The sequence below is a fragment of the Oncorhynchus tshawytscha genome, linkage group LG24, assembly GCF_018296145.1.
Source record: "Oncorhynchus tshawytscha isolate Ot180627B linkage group LG24, Otsh_v2.0, whole genome shotgun sequence".
Classification (NCBI taxonomy): Eukaryota; Metazoa; Chordata; class Actinopteri; order Salmoniformes; family Salmonidae; genus Oncorhynchus; species Oncorhynchus tshawytscha.
In genome coordinates, this window is record NC_056452.1 from 10,955,161 (window position 1) to 10,972,348 (window position 17,188).

At 38.7% G+C, this 17,188-nt stretch overlaps 1 protein-coding gene across 1 annotated transcript; it reads right to left on the reverse strand.

The window, feature by feature from the left end:
* Positions 1-338: 338 nt before the first annotated feature.
* Positions 339-16,393, reverse strand: LOC112223750 (scavenger receptor cysteine-rich domain-containing group B protein). The gene is made up of 6 exons (XM_024386931.2): positions 16,189-16,393; positions 9,030-9,081; positions 4,702-4,770; positions 1,917-2,231; positions 1,308-1,408; positions 339-1,092 (listed from the first exon to the last, which is right to left on the reverse strand). The coding sequence occupies exons 1-6, from the start codon at positions 16,249-16,251 to the stop codon at positions 955-957; spliced, it is 738 nt and encodes a 245-aa protein (XP_024242699.2). The 5' UTR covers positions 16,252-16,393; the 3' UTR covers positions 339-954.
* Between the last annotated feature and the right edge of the window lie 795 nt (positions 16,394-17,188).

A 17,188-nucleotide genomic window follows, 5' to 3' on the forward strand; every position in this document is an offset into this window, starting at 1 on the left:
ACATTCAACTATGTAAAGAAAAAAGTATTTAATAAGAATATTGCATTCATTCAGATCTAGGATGTGTTATTTTAGTGTTCCCTTTATTTTTTTGAGCAGTGTACATCCACAGGTACACCTCCAATTATGTCAATTAGCCTATCAGAAGCTTCTAAAGCCACGACATCATTTTCCAAGCTGTTTAAAGGCACAGTCAACTTGGTGTATGTAAACTTCTGACCCACTGGAATTGTGATAGTGAATTATAAGTGAAATAATGTCTGTAAACAATTGTTGTCACGCACAAAGTAGATGTCCTAACCGACTTGCCAAAACTATAGTTTGTTAACAAGAAATTTGTGGAGTGGTTGAAAAACAAGTTTTAATGATTCCAACCTAAGTGTATGTAAACTTCCGACTTCCAACCGTATACCCATATTTCAAGTAATTAAATAAAAAAATGTAACCTTTATTTAACTAGGCAAGTCAGTTAAGAACAAATTCTTATTTTTCAATGACGGCCTTGGAACAGTGGGTTAACTGCCTTGTTCAGGGGCAGACGAACAGATTTTTTACATTGTCAGATTGGGGATTCAATCCACCAACCTTTCAGTTACTGGCCCAATGCTCTAACCACTAGGCTACCTGCCTCCCCTAAAGTAAGGCTCTATGCTAATTAAAGTTATTCATTATAGGGTCAATTAAAGATTTAAAAAATAGTCCTTTGTCCTTTAAACATTGAACTGTATATCACACATTTACAATAAAACTTGTTTTTTATGTATTAAAGCAAAAATTATCTTATGGTTATATAAAGAAATTCAATAGGAAGCATTATCGTTCAATATCAAGCATTATAGCAGTTACTATAGGTAATAAAAAAAACATTTTAATCAATGAATATAGTGCATAGTACCTTTAATATTGGGAAGGTGTTCTTAATGGTTTGTACACTGTATATTTGCCTATGTGTATTTAAAGTTCTGACCTCTTCCTCCTCTTTTTTGGACTCTTTCCCATCTCCTTCTTGTGGAAAATTTCTTCATCAGGCTGCACTTTCCAACTCAGTTTAACGGTGTCAGATATCCCCTGAGCTCTCAGTTTGGCTTTTATCTGAAAAGCAGAGTCATTTACTGAATATATTTTATAATATTGTAGGGTTCCATAATGTACTCTTAGTTCTACTCTTAATTGATCTCCATGACTGCGTTTTATAACTGAAATATGTTTGTAAAGAATTGCATTGGACTTTGGGTCTGTTCCTGCTGGGACCGGAGTCTGCCGGTTGAGAAAGCCCAATATACAGTTGAGTAGAGGGTGAGACTCACCTGCTGCAAAATGGCCTCACTCACGGCAGGATCACTTAAGTTCGTAGGTGAATCAGGGGTCAGCTCCACTCTCACCATCTGTATCGTTTTAGTGGGGGACTCTATCAATAGACAGCACAGATGGTAGAACATCACACTATTTATCTGGGGAAAAGGCTGAATTTAGCAGTGGTAACCAAAGCAAGAGTGGTCCACATACATTTTTGTATATAGTGTATGTGGACACCCTTTCAAATTAGTAGATTTGGCTATTTCAGCCACATGAAATAGCCGAATCCACTAATCTGAAGGGGTGTCCACATACTTTTGTGTATATAGTGTATATTCTACCAATCAAAATATACAGCAATTTTAGAGCAATCTCTCCCGTTACAGTCTGTCTTGGTTGCTTCACATGCACAAACAATCATTATCACACAATAGCGGAGGTGCATAAAGATGGTGGCCTCCATCAAGTGCTAATGCCCTCGAAGCCGGTGTTTGGCGGATGTATTTGCACGGTTTGTTAGCGCTGCTAAAACAATGACGTCATATCTGAATTCCGAAATCTTTATACACGTTCCCATTGATAAGTAAAAGCACACAACTCCTTAGAATCGAATCCCTTACCTGTGCAGATGACTCCAGCGTCCTCATCATGGTTACAGTTGTGCATTCCCCAGCCTAAGTGGGAGCAGTTTGTGAGATCTATCTCGCTTCCATTGCAGTCTACATCATCTAAGAGGATAGGGTGCAAGCCGGTGCCGAAGTAGGCCTGAGGATTGGCTGAGATGGCGGTGCCACAGCCCAGCTGCCCACACACCACCTGGGCATCTTGAAGGTCCCAAAAGTCATCACACACCGTGCCCCACTGATTGATATGGAACACCTCCACACGGCCCTGGCAGCGGTTGTTGCCGTTCACCATGCGGATGGTGGGCATCTCTGGAGAAGACCGAGAGATTGACAGATGGGTACATGTCAAAATAGAGGAGAAGAAAGTCTTTATGGTGTGCTTGACAACAAAAAGGTGTCGTTGCACAATCTATAACTAGAAAATAAAGTAGTACATTATGAATAGTAAGTATCCCAATGTCTATAAAAGCTGTTGGTCTACCAATTAGCTTCTGGAGTGTTTATTTCACGCTCACTGAAAGTAGTGACGTTCAAAAAGAACAAATTGTTCTCAAACTGCACAACTCTTTTTACTGACTCGAGTCAGGGTTAGTTTTTACGAGTAACTCATTCCTTTTAGTCGTTAAATTTGACCTGCTGGCCGCAATGAATTCTTCAGCAGGATGGATATATTCTTCAGCAGGTTTATATATTATTCAGCAGGATTGATATGCGCTCCTCTGCCTCCGCGGCTCCGAAGACATGCTCCGACCACCAACTGTCTATCATGCAGTATGTGCGTGCGCACAAGAAAATAGATCATGCAAACAGTTTAGAACTGATAATTGATTGCATGGTGTAAAAATGTACTCAATGAATTGATAATGAAGGTTATCGATGAACACTGCTGTGTAGAACCAAACATTACACAGCCTGCTTCTGCTCAACAAACTCGAGAACGAATTGTTTCGGGGGGTCGCTGCAGTTAATATTAATGATAATGTGCTAATCTCCCGACGGTAGCCAAGCAATTGCAATCCGCCAAAACGAGTCGTTCACAATCTAGTACGGTTGCGGCTGCAACTAAACCTTGTTTTTTTAAAGGTATCAAGAAATAATCTTATTTGTATGCCTAGCAAACCGAAATGTACATTGTTTTCAAGCCCACTTTTATTAATCTCAGTCACAAATGACAGAGAGAACGAGAGTCTTGTAGAATCATGATTCTTTTGAGTTTTGATTTCATTGTTCGCTGGTAGAGGTCCTGTATGCATTGGCCTCTGGGCATTATTGAATCAAAGGAACGAATCTAAAGAGTCTATAGATTCATTATTTTGAAGAATTTAAAAGATCAGAATCAGTATAAAGACCCAAACTTCCCATCACCAACTAAAAGTAGGGGAGAGGGCTCTGATTCAGCTGCAAGCAGTAGGGGAGCGTGGGATAAATCGTGCCAAAGGGTTAGTTGAACCAACCCTTGTTTCTAGGAAACTATACACAAAATGAATCATGTGACCAAATATTTAGATAGAGGCCATCATCATTTCATGGAGTCTGTGAAGGAAGAAACCACATGAAAAAATGTAGGAAGTTTGGTCCAAAAAACAGATTTCCCCAATGTCAAGTGAATTTGTGTTTGAGGTTTCATGATGCGTGTATCAAAACCTAAATAGATAGTTTTAAGACTGTTTTATACATTAGTTGGGTTCTCTATAAACTACAATACGAGGTCCTAAGCCTAGCATGAAAGTGCATCATTGTTAGGGTTGCTAAGGGAGGGTATAATACTGGAAACTTCCAAAGTTGACTAGTAAACTACCAGAATTTTGGTATCTTTCAAGGATTTTAGGTAATCATTTATTATTAATTAGGCTATTTTCTCTTGAACCATAAGGTTTATCCACTAGAAACTCATGGACAATGTGGACACATATATAATAAATTAATACTATATATGAATACATTAAAAAAAATTAATTACCAAAGTTATGATAGATTGCCTTAGATTTTCTGGTAATTACCAAAATTACTGAAGATTCAGGTAACTTTGGTAAATGATCTGGAAACTATGCAACCCTAATCCTTGTAGCTGTGTGGGCTAATATAATAAATGTTTTGCTTTGGGGTAAATTGTGCCATTTGGCCAGGGCAAGTTGAGCCAAGGGCTGAACATACCCCATACAAATGATGATTACATTTTGTCAGTAATTGCATAGTATTTTAGAAATGTCATGCATATGAACTCGATATGGGACAGGGAACAATTGTTTTCTTCTTTTGGCTCTATACTCCAAAAGTTTAGATTTGAAATTAAACAATGATTGAGGTTAAAGTGAAGATTTTCAGCTTTCATTTGAGGGTATTTTCATCCATATCGTGTGAACCGCTATGTATATGGGACCAAATACTGAACTTTTTACTACTTTATTACAATATAAGTGAATTTGTCCCAATACCTTTGTTCTCCTAAAATGAAGGGACCACGTACAAAAAGTGTTGTCATTTCTAAACGGTTCACCCGATAGGATGAATATACCCCAAAATGAAAGTTGACCGTCTGCACTTTAACCTCATAATCATTGTTTGATTTCAAATCCAAAGTTTTGAAGTATAGAGACAAACGTTTTTTTTTACATGCTTCACTCTCCCTATAATTACATAGGGCACAGTATCTGTTGATATATTTGTTAGAAAGAATACTATATTTCCTTGACGTAATGATCCTAATTCCCCACTGTCCCCTATAAGGTACTGTACTGTAGGTCTAATTATCATATCACATGGGATGCAGCATTATTACCTCTTGTTGTCATAACAGGTGTAGAGGCAGCCGTCATAGTTCCGTTTACTGGTTCTGTTACGTCTGTCACTAGAGTAGAAAAAGTGAATCAAAATCAGAATACCCTTTTCATAATTTATCCCTCTACATAAGCATGTGAAGCAGATTGGGATCTGTGAAACTCACTCGTCAAGTGTCTCCCCTTACGCAATCAATATAGCAACGGGTAGAGACGCTTCAGGAGGGTGGTCACGAATGTTTGCGAGGCAGAGGTCCCGAGTTCGAGCCTTGTTAATAGCCAAATTAGGGGGAAGCGGTACTTGGTAAGCAAGCAGTGTGACGTCATTTACAATGATGCCATGTGACTCGGATCTGCAGTTGTGCTCAGCTCAACGCTGGGGTTTCTGTGGAGTGAATCCACTGTTCAAACCACATCTTCCGACTGTTCGAACCAAAATACTGGGGGGGCTGCTCAATAAAACATTAGAAAGTCAATATTACTGTACTTCAGTCAGTAACGCCTCTACTTCCATAAGTCACTACTACTACCATTACAGTACATTACTGATGCTGTACTACTACACTCAATAGTACTATTTCTACAGTCACCACTACACAGAAAAAAGGGTTCTGCGGCTGTCCCTATAGGAGAACCAGTTTTGGTTCCAGGTATAACTCTTTTGGGTTCCATGTAGAACCCTTTCCACAGAGGGTTCTACATGGAACCCGAAAGAGTTATACCTGGAACCAAAACTGGTTCTTCAAAGGGTTCTCCTATGGGACAGCAGAATAAACCCTTGGTTCTAGATAGAAAAAAAGGTGCTTAAGAGTGTACGGTTACGGGAATAAAATAAACTATAACTACTGCTTCCACTGCCAATAAAAATGAAGACTGCTGTAGCAAGGACACACATTTTCTTTTCAACATTCAGGAAGATGGTCTCTGTTGCTTGAACTATTAAACAATTTTGTGCTCTGAAAAACTCTCCATCTGCTTTTAATGGGATCTCTTCAACATCATAAACATTGCATTGCTAGATATATAATTTAAGAAAATCTGCGATTTTGATCTTTGTGCTTATACTGATCACAGACTGCAGTTTTTAAGCAACCTCTCGAAACATTAGTTCTTGTACTACCCAATTTTGGGTAGTCCACTAAAGAAAATCTGGAGTCTACTAAACTATCTGCCTGTGTTCAGCTTCAATTCTACAATGACCTTTAAAGGGCAAACTTATTGTTCCATGGTTCCTCACCCTAAAAGGAGTCTATGGGCCAGGAGAAACCGTATGGTTTGGTTTTCTGTAAACAGCCACTACAAACTTAAGCTAAGTTCATCCACCGCTAGCTAAACATCTATGGGAGTGATAGGGGCAACTGAGGTTGACGTTATTTAAAGGAGATTTTACTTCACTATTTTTTTTACATTTCACTGTTTCCCCCTAACACTTTGGTTTTGATGCTGGCAGGGGGAGTTACTACTCTGGTCTGGACATTTTTAGGCTTCAGGAATAGAAAAAATATCCTCTCTGTTCAGGAAACGGAACGATAGGGAAATAATTGTGGTTCCTGCTTTTTGAACAAGACAATCCACAGCTGAAATCACATGGTGGCAAATTGTCTTGAACAATTCTCTTTAAAGACCCAGGGCAGCTGTTTTTATCTCGGTATCAAACCATTTCTGGGTAACAAATAAGTATCTTACTGCAGTGGTGTAAAGTACTTATGTAAAAATACTTTAAAGTTCTACTTAAGTAGTTTTTTGGGGTATCTACTATTTTTTTTTTTAAATAACTTTTACTTCACTATGTTCCTAAATTTAAAAAAATGTACTTTTGACTCCAAACATGTTCCTTGGTAGCCAAAAATACTTGTTACACTTTGAATGCATAGCAGAACAGGAAAATGGTCAAATTCATGCACTTATCAAGAGAAAATCCCAGGTCATTCCTACTGCTTCTGATATGGCGGACTCACTAAAATCAAATACTTAGTTTGAAAAGATGTCTGAGTGTTGGAGTATGCCCCTGGCTATCCGTAAATAACAAAAACAAGAAAATAGTTCAGTCTGGTTAGTTTAATATAAGGAATTTGCTAAAATATACTTAACTATCTAGTAAAAGTACAAAAGTATAAATAATTTCAGTTACATTTCCTTTTAATACTTAAGTAAATTTAAAACCAAATACCTTTTAGACTTTTACTCAAGTAGTATTTTACTGGGTGACTTTCACTTTTACTTGAGTCATTTTCTATTAATCTATTAAGGTATCTTTACTTTTACTCAGTGGTTGAAAATGTACTAAATTGTCATGCTTGAGTAAAAGTAAAGATACCTTATTAGAAAATGACTCAAGTAAAAGTGAAAGTCACCCAGTAAAATACCACTTGAGTAAAAGTCTAAAAGTATTTGGTTTGAACTATACTTAAGTATTAAAAGGAAATAGAATTGCTAAAATGTACTTAAGTGTCCAAAGTAAAAGTACAAACCATTTCAAATTCCTTATATTCAGCAAACCAGACAGCAAAATATATATATATATATTTTTATTGACGGATTGCCAAGGGCACACTCCAACACTAATTTACAAACAAAGCATTTGTATTTAGTGAGTCCACCAGATCAGAGGCAGTAGGGATGACCAGGAATGTTCTCTTGATAACTGTGTGAATCTGACCATTTTCCTGTCAAAATATAACAGGTACTTTTGGGTGACAGGGAAAATGTATGGAGTAAAAAGTACATTATTATCTTTAGGAATGTAGTGAAGTAAAAGTTGGCAAAAATATAAATAGTAAAGTACAGATACCCCCAAAAACGACTTAAGCAGTGCTTTAAAGTATTTTTACTTAAGTACTTTACACCACTGCTTTTACTCAAGTATGACAATTGGGTACTTTTACCACCACTGCCTTACTGTAATAGTTTTCCATCAAAAAATGATAAAACAGCATTTTTGCAACCCCCCCCCCAAATTCAAGCAAGTATACTGAACTAAAATATTAACACAACATGTAAAGTGTTGGTCCCATGTTTCATGAGCTGAAATAAAAGATCCCAGAAATGTTCAATATGCACAAAACGCTTATTTCGCTCAGATTTTGTGCACAAATTTGTTTACATCTGTTGGTGAACATTTATCCTTAGCTAAAGTAATCCATCCACCTGACATGTATGACATATCAAGATTAAACAGCATGATCATTACACAGGTGCACCTTGTGCTGGGGACAATAAAAGGCCACTGTAAAATGTGCAGTTGTCACACAACACAATGCCACAGATGTCTCTGTGCTCATCTGCGTGCTCATCGTCCTCACCAGGGTCTTGACCTGACTGCAGTTCGGTGTGTTAACCAAATTCTGTGGGCAAATGCTCACCTTCAATGGCCACTGGCACGCTGGAGAAATGTGCTCTTCACGGATTAATCCCGGTTTCAACTGTATCGGGCAGATAGCGTTGTGTAGGCGAGTGGTTTGCTGATGTCAACGTTGTGAATAGTGTGCCCCATGGTGGCAGTGGGGTTATGGTATAGGCAGGCATAAGCTACGGACAATGAATACAATTACATTTTATCAATGGCAATTTGAATGCACAGAGATACCGTGACAAGATCCTGAGGCCCATTGCTGTGCCATTCATCTGCCGCCATCACCTCATGTTTCAGCATGATAATGCACGGCCCCATGATGCAAGGATCTGTAGACAATTCCTGGGAGCTGAAAATGTCCCAGTTCTTCCATGGCCTGCATACTCACCAAACATGTCACCCACTGAGCATGTTTGGGATGCTCTGGGTCGACGTGTACGACAGCGTGTTCCAGTTCCCGCCAATATCCAGCAACTTCACACAGCCATTGAAGAGGAGTGGAACAACATTCCACAGGCCACAATCAACAGCCTGATCAACTCTATGCGAAGGAGATGTCACCCTGCATGAGGCAAATGGTGGTCACACTAGATACTGACTTTTTTTAATCCACACCCTTACCTTTAAAAATATATATATTTGTGACCAACAGATGCATATATGTATTCCCAGTCATGTGAAAGATTACAACCTAAAACATTTATTTCAATAGTGATTTTACCAGGCAAGCCAAAACTCCACCCATGCAAAACCTGCTGATTTAAAAGGTCCTGTGTAGATTGTATTTTCAATCAGCAACTATCAGGAAATTACACTGATCCATTTATGTCAGACCTTGGTAGTGTTACTTTCATTCAGCTGTTGTACAATGATTTAAATAAACACAGGAAAAAAAAACGTTTTTTTGACGGCCCTTAACCCCTGGTTTTGCGCTTCACACTTGATGATAGTGAGTAGACATTGAATAAAGACACTGACCTGAGAACAGCACTAGGAATAACATCCACTGCATGATGGTAGACTGTTTACCCTATGACACAAAGAGAGAACAAACACTATGATAATGACTTCCATAACAAGGAACAATAATCTGTAGGTTTTAATATCTGTTATCTGATTGGAGTGTCCAGACAAATGCTGAATATTGGTTACGTCTTTGCCATTTAATGTTTTGAGTGATACCCAATGCTTTTATTTAGAAATCATTTGAGATTTGAACGATACCTACATGAAAAAATACTACAGTTTACTATAGAATAATACAGTACTTACTATAGAATTCTGTAGTAAACATTAGTAAACTATAATATACTGTATAATACTATATTCCACACTAGTGTCCCTCGATCATGTGAAGTACTTACTATAGAATGTTGTAGAATACCATACTACACGCTATAGTATTCCTCCATTACAGTAATTACTATAGTACTGTAAATACTACAGTCATGTCCTCAAAAACACTGTAGTGAATACTACAGTAAAGTCTGCAAGAACACGACAGTGAATACTATAATATATAAATATAGTAATACTACAGTATTTATGCCATAGTGTACTATAGTATTTTTTCATCTGGGTATCTACAGTTGTCAGTTAGTTAATACAAAATTGTCCCAATGAAAAGCACAATCACAAAGTTAATATCTAAACCTTGTTATTGTGTAGTCAAATCTTTGTTCTGAAATGTTTGATTTAATTCTTCAATCAAAAACACCTTTCCCCCTATTGAATGCCCTCTGTAATTTTGCAGACAGTTTTTTCTTCTTTTTGCTCAATATTCCAAAAGGTTTGAATTTGAAATCGAACAATGACTATGACGTTAAGGTGCAATATGTCAGCTTTAATTTGAGGGTATTTTCATCCATATCGGGATGAACCGTTTAGAAATTTCAGCACTTTTTGTACCAAGACCCCCCAAGAGTATTGGGACAAATTCACTTATGTGTGTATTAAAGTAGTTAGGTATGTGGTCCCATATTTATAGCACGCAACGAATGACTACATCAAGCTTGTGCCTAAACGTTCTACCACAGCGACCATGTTATTTTTTGGAAGCATATTTGATTCTGAGTTCGGATATACAAATTTTATATTTTAAAACTACGTCTTAGACTCATATATTCAGTGTTCGGAACGTACATTACTGACACTAAAGGGTGTGTTCAGAAATTCAATCTGAAATGCCAAAGGGCGTTCATAAAATCAGTCAAGCACCCAAGCTAATTTGCTGACATTGGCTAGCTTGCTAGCTACTGCAAGACGCAAATGAGAGAACACCTCACTCTGACCATTTTACATGCCCTAGCAGATCTGGTTTGGCTGTTTTCATGTTATCTAGAGCGTTGGTGACTGTGCTGTTGTCATAAATAATTATGTTTTTATGCCGAAATTTACTGACACCGGTCATATTCATGCACGTTCGTAAATTCAGTTATTCTGCGCTCTGGCACACTCAGACAGAGTGCTCTGAAATCGGAGTAGATAGCCAGAGTGAATTTACGAACGCACCCAAAGAGGGAGGCTTGCTCGGCTGGTGCTAGCACACTCGCAGATCAAATACACAACTGGAACACCGATTTATGATTTAAGACATTTGTTCTTCAGTGCTGATTTATTTATTAGCCTATGCATTATAATTTATTTGTCTTATAGGGCAACAAGTTATGACTGAAAATAAGCTGCAGGTAAGCCAGGACTGACTAGACAGGTTGACTAAAATAGCCTATCAAATTTCAGAAATCATAAGCAGGTAAATGCACAAATTTGGCTTAAACTGTATTTTTCCTACACCCCTGTGAAAAAGGATGTCCCACCATCTGCCTGTCAAACAAAGAGGCTACCATAGACATATTCATTCGTATTTCTATGGAGGCTACAGTGTCCGCTGCAAACCTCCTCTGTATGGCCTGTTGTTTCTCACCACTATCCAGGTAACCTAATGAAGTAGCCGACGTCCTCTGAAGTGTCTGGCTGGCTAGCTTGCCTCTGACTTTTCCATACGCTGACTAGGCTACATGTAACCCCAGTTTTCTGTCTTTATAAGTAGACTTGATTTACTTTTCTGCTTGTAACATGCCCTGCACATGTTGAGTTCTCTTGGGGCAGGGGGCAAAACTAGCCGGATGTAAGAGTGGAGCCTCGTGTTCTAAATTAGTTTTGTTATGGTTTACTTTCCAAAGAAGTCTATACAGTCCTCTGGATGGATACACTTTCATGCAGGCTACGGTTGGTTAGATACACAGACGGACAGACCACATAGACCACATGGGAGAGGAATGTACAGCACAACAACGAGAGGGACAGACAGTTCGTGAAAGTATTCCTTATCTACTGTTGGATCCTGTATTTTACATTATAGCCATTAACATATATATTATTGAATATTATCTGCTGTTGGCTTGTGTGGATGTATGTATGTGTTATGCAACATAGCTGACTTGAAACATTGTTAAAAGTATCAGGGCCATGGGACTTTCTCATGATGGAAAAATACAGAGAAGCATGAAGACAGGAACTGTTCAAATTAGTTGGGAGGGGGGCACATTCAGAGCGGGGTGTTGCGAGAACAAGCGGTCTTTTGTTAGATAACAGGATCCAGGTGCGAGATAACGGTATGGAGCATGAGAGCCTGGATGTTCTTCAGAAGCAACATTTACATCTATCAACAGAAGCGCCAAGAGGCGGGGACCCGCCTGAGCACCTGCAATAGTCTGAGCAAGTTTAAACCACGCCCAGTCTCTACTGTGATAGGCCAGCAGACGGGTTGGAACTGTCTATCACAGTATAAAGAATACTGTTTTTACATACATCTTGTCAGTTCTCTGTTCTGCCCTGCGTGGTATTACAGTGAGCCCGTATATACGAAAGTTGCATTTGCCATTTATTACTTAGCTAATAAAAAATACATAGTATAAAATCGGTGACTCATTGTTATATTTATCCTGATACCAGATTTGAATTTACGCAACTCTAACACTACTTGGAAGAACTAGTAAAATGATTTTGTCAGACAGCTCTGCAGCATACTTAGTCAGGCTAGGTAAATAGGATGACTAAAGACAGTACAGTATTGGGAGCACATGACGTAGATGGTCTGTCTGCTACCTGCTTGAGCAGAGATGAGATGAGTACTTTAAGGAATGAAAAATAATAAAGTAATCAAAGTAATATACACAACTGATATATTTGACTATTTCTGATATATTTTATTATAAATTATATTTTTCGATTTTTCGATTGATGTCTACCAATGTGGACCTGACAGAGACAATGTAATATTTTCAATGTTTTGGCAATTGAATGTTCACTATTTTTGTCTTTGTAATTTCCCAAAAATCATTGTAATGTCAATATTTCATAATGTGTTTAATGTTAAAGTAAATGATCGATACCAAAATCTAAAACCGTGATTATTTTGATAATCTAACTGAAACCAACCTCAAGAAACTCTAATCGCTCAGCACTATTCACTGGGCACTGTATGTGTATAGGAGGAAGACTTTCTATAGTCATTCAGTGGAGAGTTATTCATTGCCCTTTTACAAGGTTAGAGTTTTTTTTCTAAATCTCACTGAACCAAACCATTTACTTTTTACAACCACAATCCTTCCTTCCACAAAAACATCCTTGTCCAAACAATTAGCAGTGTCAGTATCATCTGGTGAACCTGCGGAAGACATGGACTGAAGCACAGAGTTATTTCAGAAAGAATTGCTTTGACCTGAGGCTGTGGAAAAGGTAGATTGAAGTGAGTTTGTAAAGCAGGGGTTGGAACCGGTTCAGGGAACAATCGAAAATTGAAAATATTTTTTTTTGAGGAACAGAATCAGAATCATGAATGGAACCAGCATTTTAAAAGCATGGGAACCAGTTAATGACGTTAATTTACATTCCAGCATTTTTTTCCAGTCCCACAAAAAAATGCAACAAAGCGCCTATTTAAAGCCCTCACTCTTGTCACTCAAACTTATTCCAGTGTCTGTCTGCCAGCTGAAAATCTTTGCCAGTTTGTGTGTGTGTGTGTGTGTGTAGGCCCCTCCCCGTCCGAAGCATAGCCTATTAGCCGACTGACATTACAATCGTGATTCTAAAACGGAGAGATTTTTTTTTATTCGAGAAGAATGGATTCATCTTTTCAATGCTTGTTAATGTTACTCTAGTTCTAACGTTTCAATATTGGATTTGTTAACTACAAAAAGGTTAAGACATGTTTTTATTTGAATTCTGATGCCCCTCTGCATACAGGCCATAGTCACGGGAGGTTGGGGTGCTGCAGTACCCCCTGATAAACTCACCCTGTTGACAGCACTCCCTATCTAAAACATCCTTCCCGCAGCTATGACACAGGGTGGAAAGTGATATCAGGGAGACAGAAAATCTAAAATAACAATAAATACAATAATCATAAACAAAAACGTTACTGATGAGAAAGATTTTTATATATTTTGATCATTTGACTGGGCAGTAGTCCAGGTGTGACAAAAAGTGGTAAGGGTAGGCAACAACACATCTGCCACGCTGACCCTCAACATGGGGTCCCCTCAGGGGTGCGTGTTTAGTCTCTTCCTGTACTCCCTGTTCACCCACGACTGCGTGGCAGCGCTCGACTCCAACACCATCAAGTTTGCAGACGACACGACGGTGGTACTGTAGATCTGATCACCAACGACGATGAGACAGCTTATAGGGAGGAGGTCAGAGACCTGGCAGTGTGGTGCCAGGACAACAACCCCTCTCTCAACGTCAGCAAGACAAAGGAGCTGATCGTGGACTGCGGGAAACTGAGGGCCGAGCACACTCCCATTCTTCACATCGACAGGGCTTTAGTGGAGTGGGTCGAGAGCTTCAAGTTCCTCAGTGTTCTTTGGACAGCCAAATAACCCTTTTAGGTTCTAGATAGCACCTTTTTTCAAAAGATGTAGGCTGCTATCCTGTGAGAATGATTTTTGCCATGTTTGACATCGCCGGCGACACGACCGTGATACCCAGTAGGAAGCACTTCAATTTGGCAAAAAATAACTAAAACAATTATGCTTAAGCTATCATTCAGTCTAGATGGCTGCATTCCCGCAGGAAACTTTGGGATGAAAATATTTAGCAAATTATTTGGAAATGCTCTTTGTATGCTTTAGCCTATCTGTTGTATTAAAATCAAATCTGTCACATTATTCACACAATCAGTTATCTTTCCAAGGAAATGTACATGGATATGATTAGACTATAGTTTTTTACAGTGTCTGTAAAGAAATATTGATAATGTGAAATCAACCAATGTGTGTCGATGTGCAATAAAAAAAAATCCTAATATTGAAAAGGAAAAGAGCTCTAGTCTACATGTGAGATCAGGTGCACATGTAATTAAATAGAGGAGTCTATAGCCTATGGACAGAGAACCACCGGGCAGTTATCTTTCCAAGGAAATGTAAAGTGGGGCAAAAAGTATTTAGTCAGCCAACAATTGTGCAAGTTCTCCCACTTAAAAAGATGAGGCCTGTAATTTTCATCATAGGTACACTTCAACTATGACAGACAAAATGAGAAGAAAAAAAATCCAGAAAATCACATTGTAGGATTTTTAATGAATTTATTTGCTCTATAGAGCTCTACCTCAGTCTTTCATGCAATGAGAAATTCTCCAAAGCAAAACCTAAATATCATATTTGAAGTAGAACAAAAAGCAACCTATTTAAATAAACAGCATAGAAAAAACAGAGTAAGGCAGATAACATTTTTAGAAAATACTACAAATAATTTAGTATTCTATTTTGTATAATTATTAATTTTGTCTTGGAGAGCTGTGGTGTCATTTAACAACAAGGAAAATGTTTAATAAGGTGCAGACTAGTTTCTTTTAAGGTTGCTTGGTGCACATACGAGGCGGAGAGGGAGCAGACTGCAGAGTAGCACAGCTGAGCTCAACCGAGCAGGCACACACACACACACACACACACAAACAGGAAAGTCGCTGGGGGCAGCCTTACAAATAGGCTAAATTTGACTCAGTACTCTTTGGCAAATAAAAGCCGCTGGAGTGGTCTGAAAACTCGCAAAATATAGCGACAAAGTGGTAACGCAATCAAAACAACAAAAAATTGCAACAGGAAGTGGTCAGGGGCCAAGATCGAACAATAAACAGTTCTAGAATTTTCATCAAAAAAGACAATGAGGAGATGCTCGTTTCTCCGACCCCAACAATAACAATGGGAGTAGTTGTCCCAAAGGAGGGAAGGCAGGCAACAAGCTTGCGTCCAAAATAAGCCTATAGAAGCGCATTAGGCTTATTTTGGACAGATTTTGGTGAGAGGTCAGCCATTTCCTTTCTGATTTGTCTATGTTTGAGAAGAAAAAAATGGTACAATGGATTATGGTCATTGTAGTAAATTACCACGTGTCTGCGCTAACCTAGGTTGCATATTTGTTTAATGAAAACTACCACTCCCTTCAGCCTAGTGTCCCACATAGTTCTTGACTTGATTTCTCTCCTAAATTATTAGGATTTTTCTCTACAATAACAGCGCTTTGGGCTCACAAAAATAACTAAATGGAATTCAAGTAATTGAACCAACGTCTGTCAATTAGTTGTTTAGTAACATTGTTGGTTAATTGCTCAGCCCTGCTTGTGAAAGTCTTAATTCCCTTTACACAGTTTTACTGCCTTTTATTTAAATATTAAAAGGGATTGCATACCATATTTCATATTTTCAAAGTCTTAAATACCCATGTAAATCAAATCAAGTTCTATTTGTTACATACACATGCTTAGCAGATGTTATTGTGGTGGTAGAAAAATGCTTGTTTTTCTATCTCCAACAGTGCAGTAATATCTAACAAGTAATATCTAACAATAGACGCAATCTAAAGTAAAGGAATGGAATTAATAATATATAAATATTTGGATGAGCAATGTCAGAGCGGCATAGATTAAGATACAGTAGAATAGGATAGAATACATTATATACATATGAGATGAGTAATGCAAAATATGTAAACATTATTAAAGTGGCCAGTGATTTCAAGTGTATGTATACAGGGCAGCAGCCTCTAATGTGACTACTGATGGCTATTTAACCTTCTGATCAAAGATCGAAGCTGTTTTTCAGTCTCTCGGTCCCAGCTTTGATGCACCTGTACTGACCTTCTGGATGATAACGGGGTGAACAGGCAGTGGCTCAGGTGGTTGATGTCCTTTGATGATCATTTTGGCCTTCCTGTGACATTGGGTGCTGTAGGTGTCCTGGAGGGCAGGTAGCTTGCCCCCGGTGATGTGTTGGGCAGACCGCAACACCCTCTGGAGATCCCTGCAGTTGCCGTAACAGTGTTGGTTATGTTTCCACTTGACACTGCAGAAATATGTATTTGATGTTTATATATTATATATATATATATTCCTATTGTTTGGTTGAATTTACATACACTATATATATACAAGTATGTGGACACCCCTTCAAATTGCCTAGTTAAATAAAGGTTCAATAAAATCAATTAAAAACATTTGTTGATTTGGCTATTTCAGCCATACCCGTTGCAGACAGATGTATAAAATTGAGCACACAGCCATACAATCTCCATAGACAAACATTGGCAGTAGAATGGCCTTACTGAAGAGCTCAGTGACTTTCAACATGGCACCATCATAGGATGCCACCTTTCCAACAAGTCAGTTTGTCAAATTTCTGCTCTGCTAGAGCTGCCCCGGTCAACTGTAAGTGCTGTTATTGTGAAGTGGAAATGTCTAGGAGCAACAACGGATCAGCCGCGAAGTAGTAGGCCACACAAGATCACAGAATGGGACTGCCGAGTGCTGAAGCGCTTAGCACGTACAAATTGTCTGTCTTCGGTTGTAACACTCACAACCGAGTTCCAAACTTCTCTGGAAGCAACGTCAACACAATAACTGTTAGTCCATGTCCGAGCAGCCGCACACAAGCCTAAGATCACCATGCGCAATTCCAAGCATAGGCTGGAGTGCTGTAAAACTTGCCGCCATTGGACTCTGGAGCAGTGGGGACACATTCTCTGGAGTAATGAGTCACGCTTCACCACCTGGCAGTCCGATGGAAGAATCTGGGTTTGGCGGATGCCAGAAGAACGCTACCTGCCCCAATGCATAGTGCTAACTGTAAAGATTGGTGGAG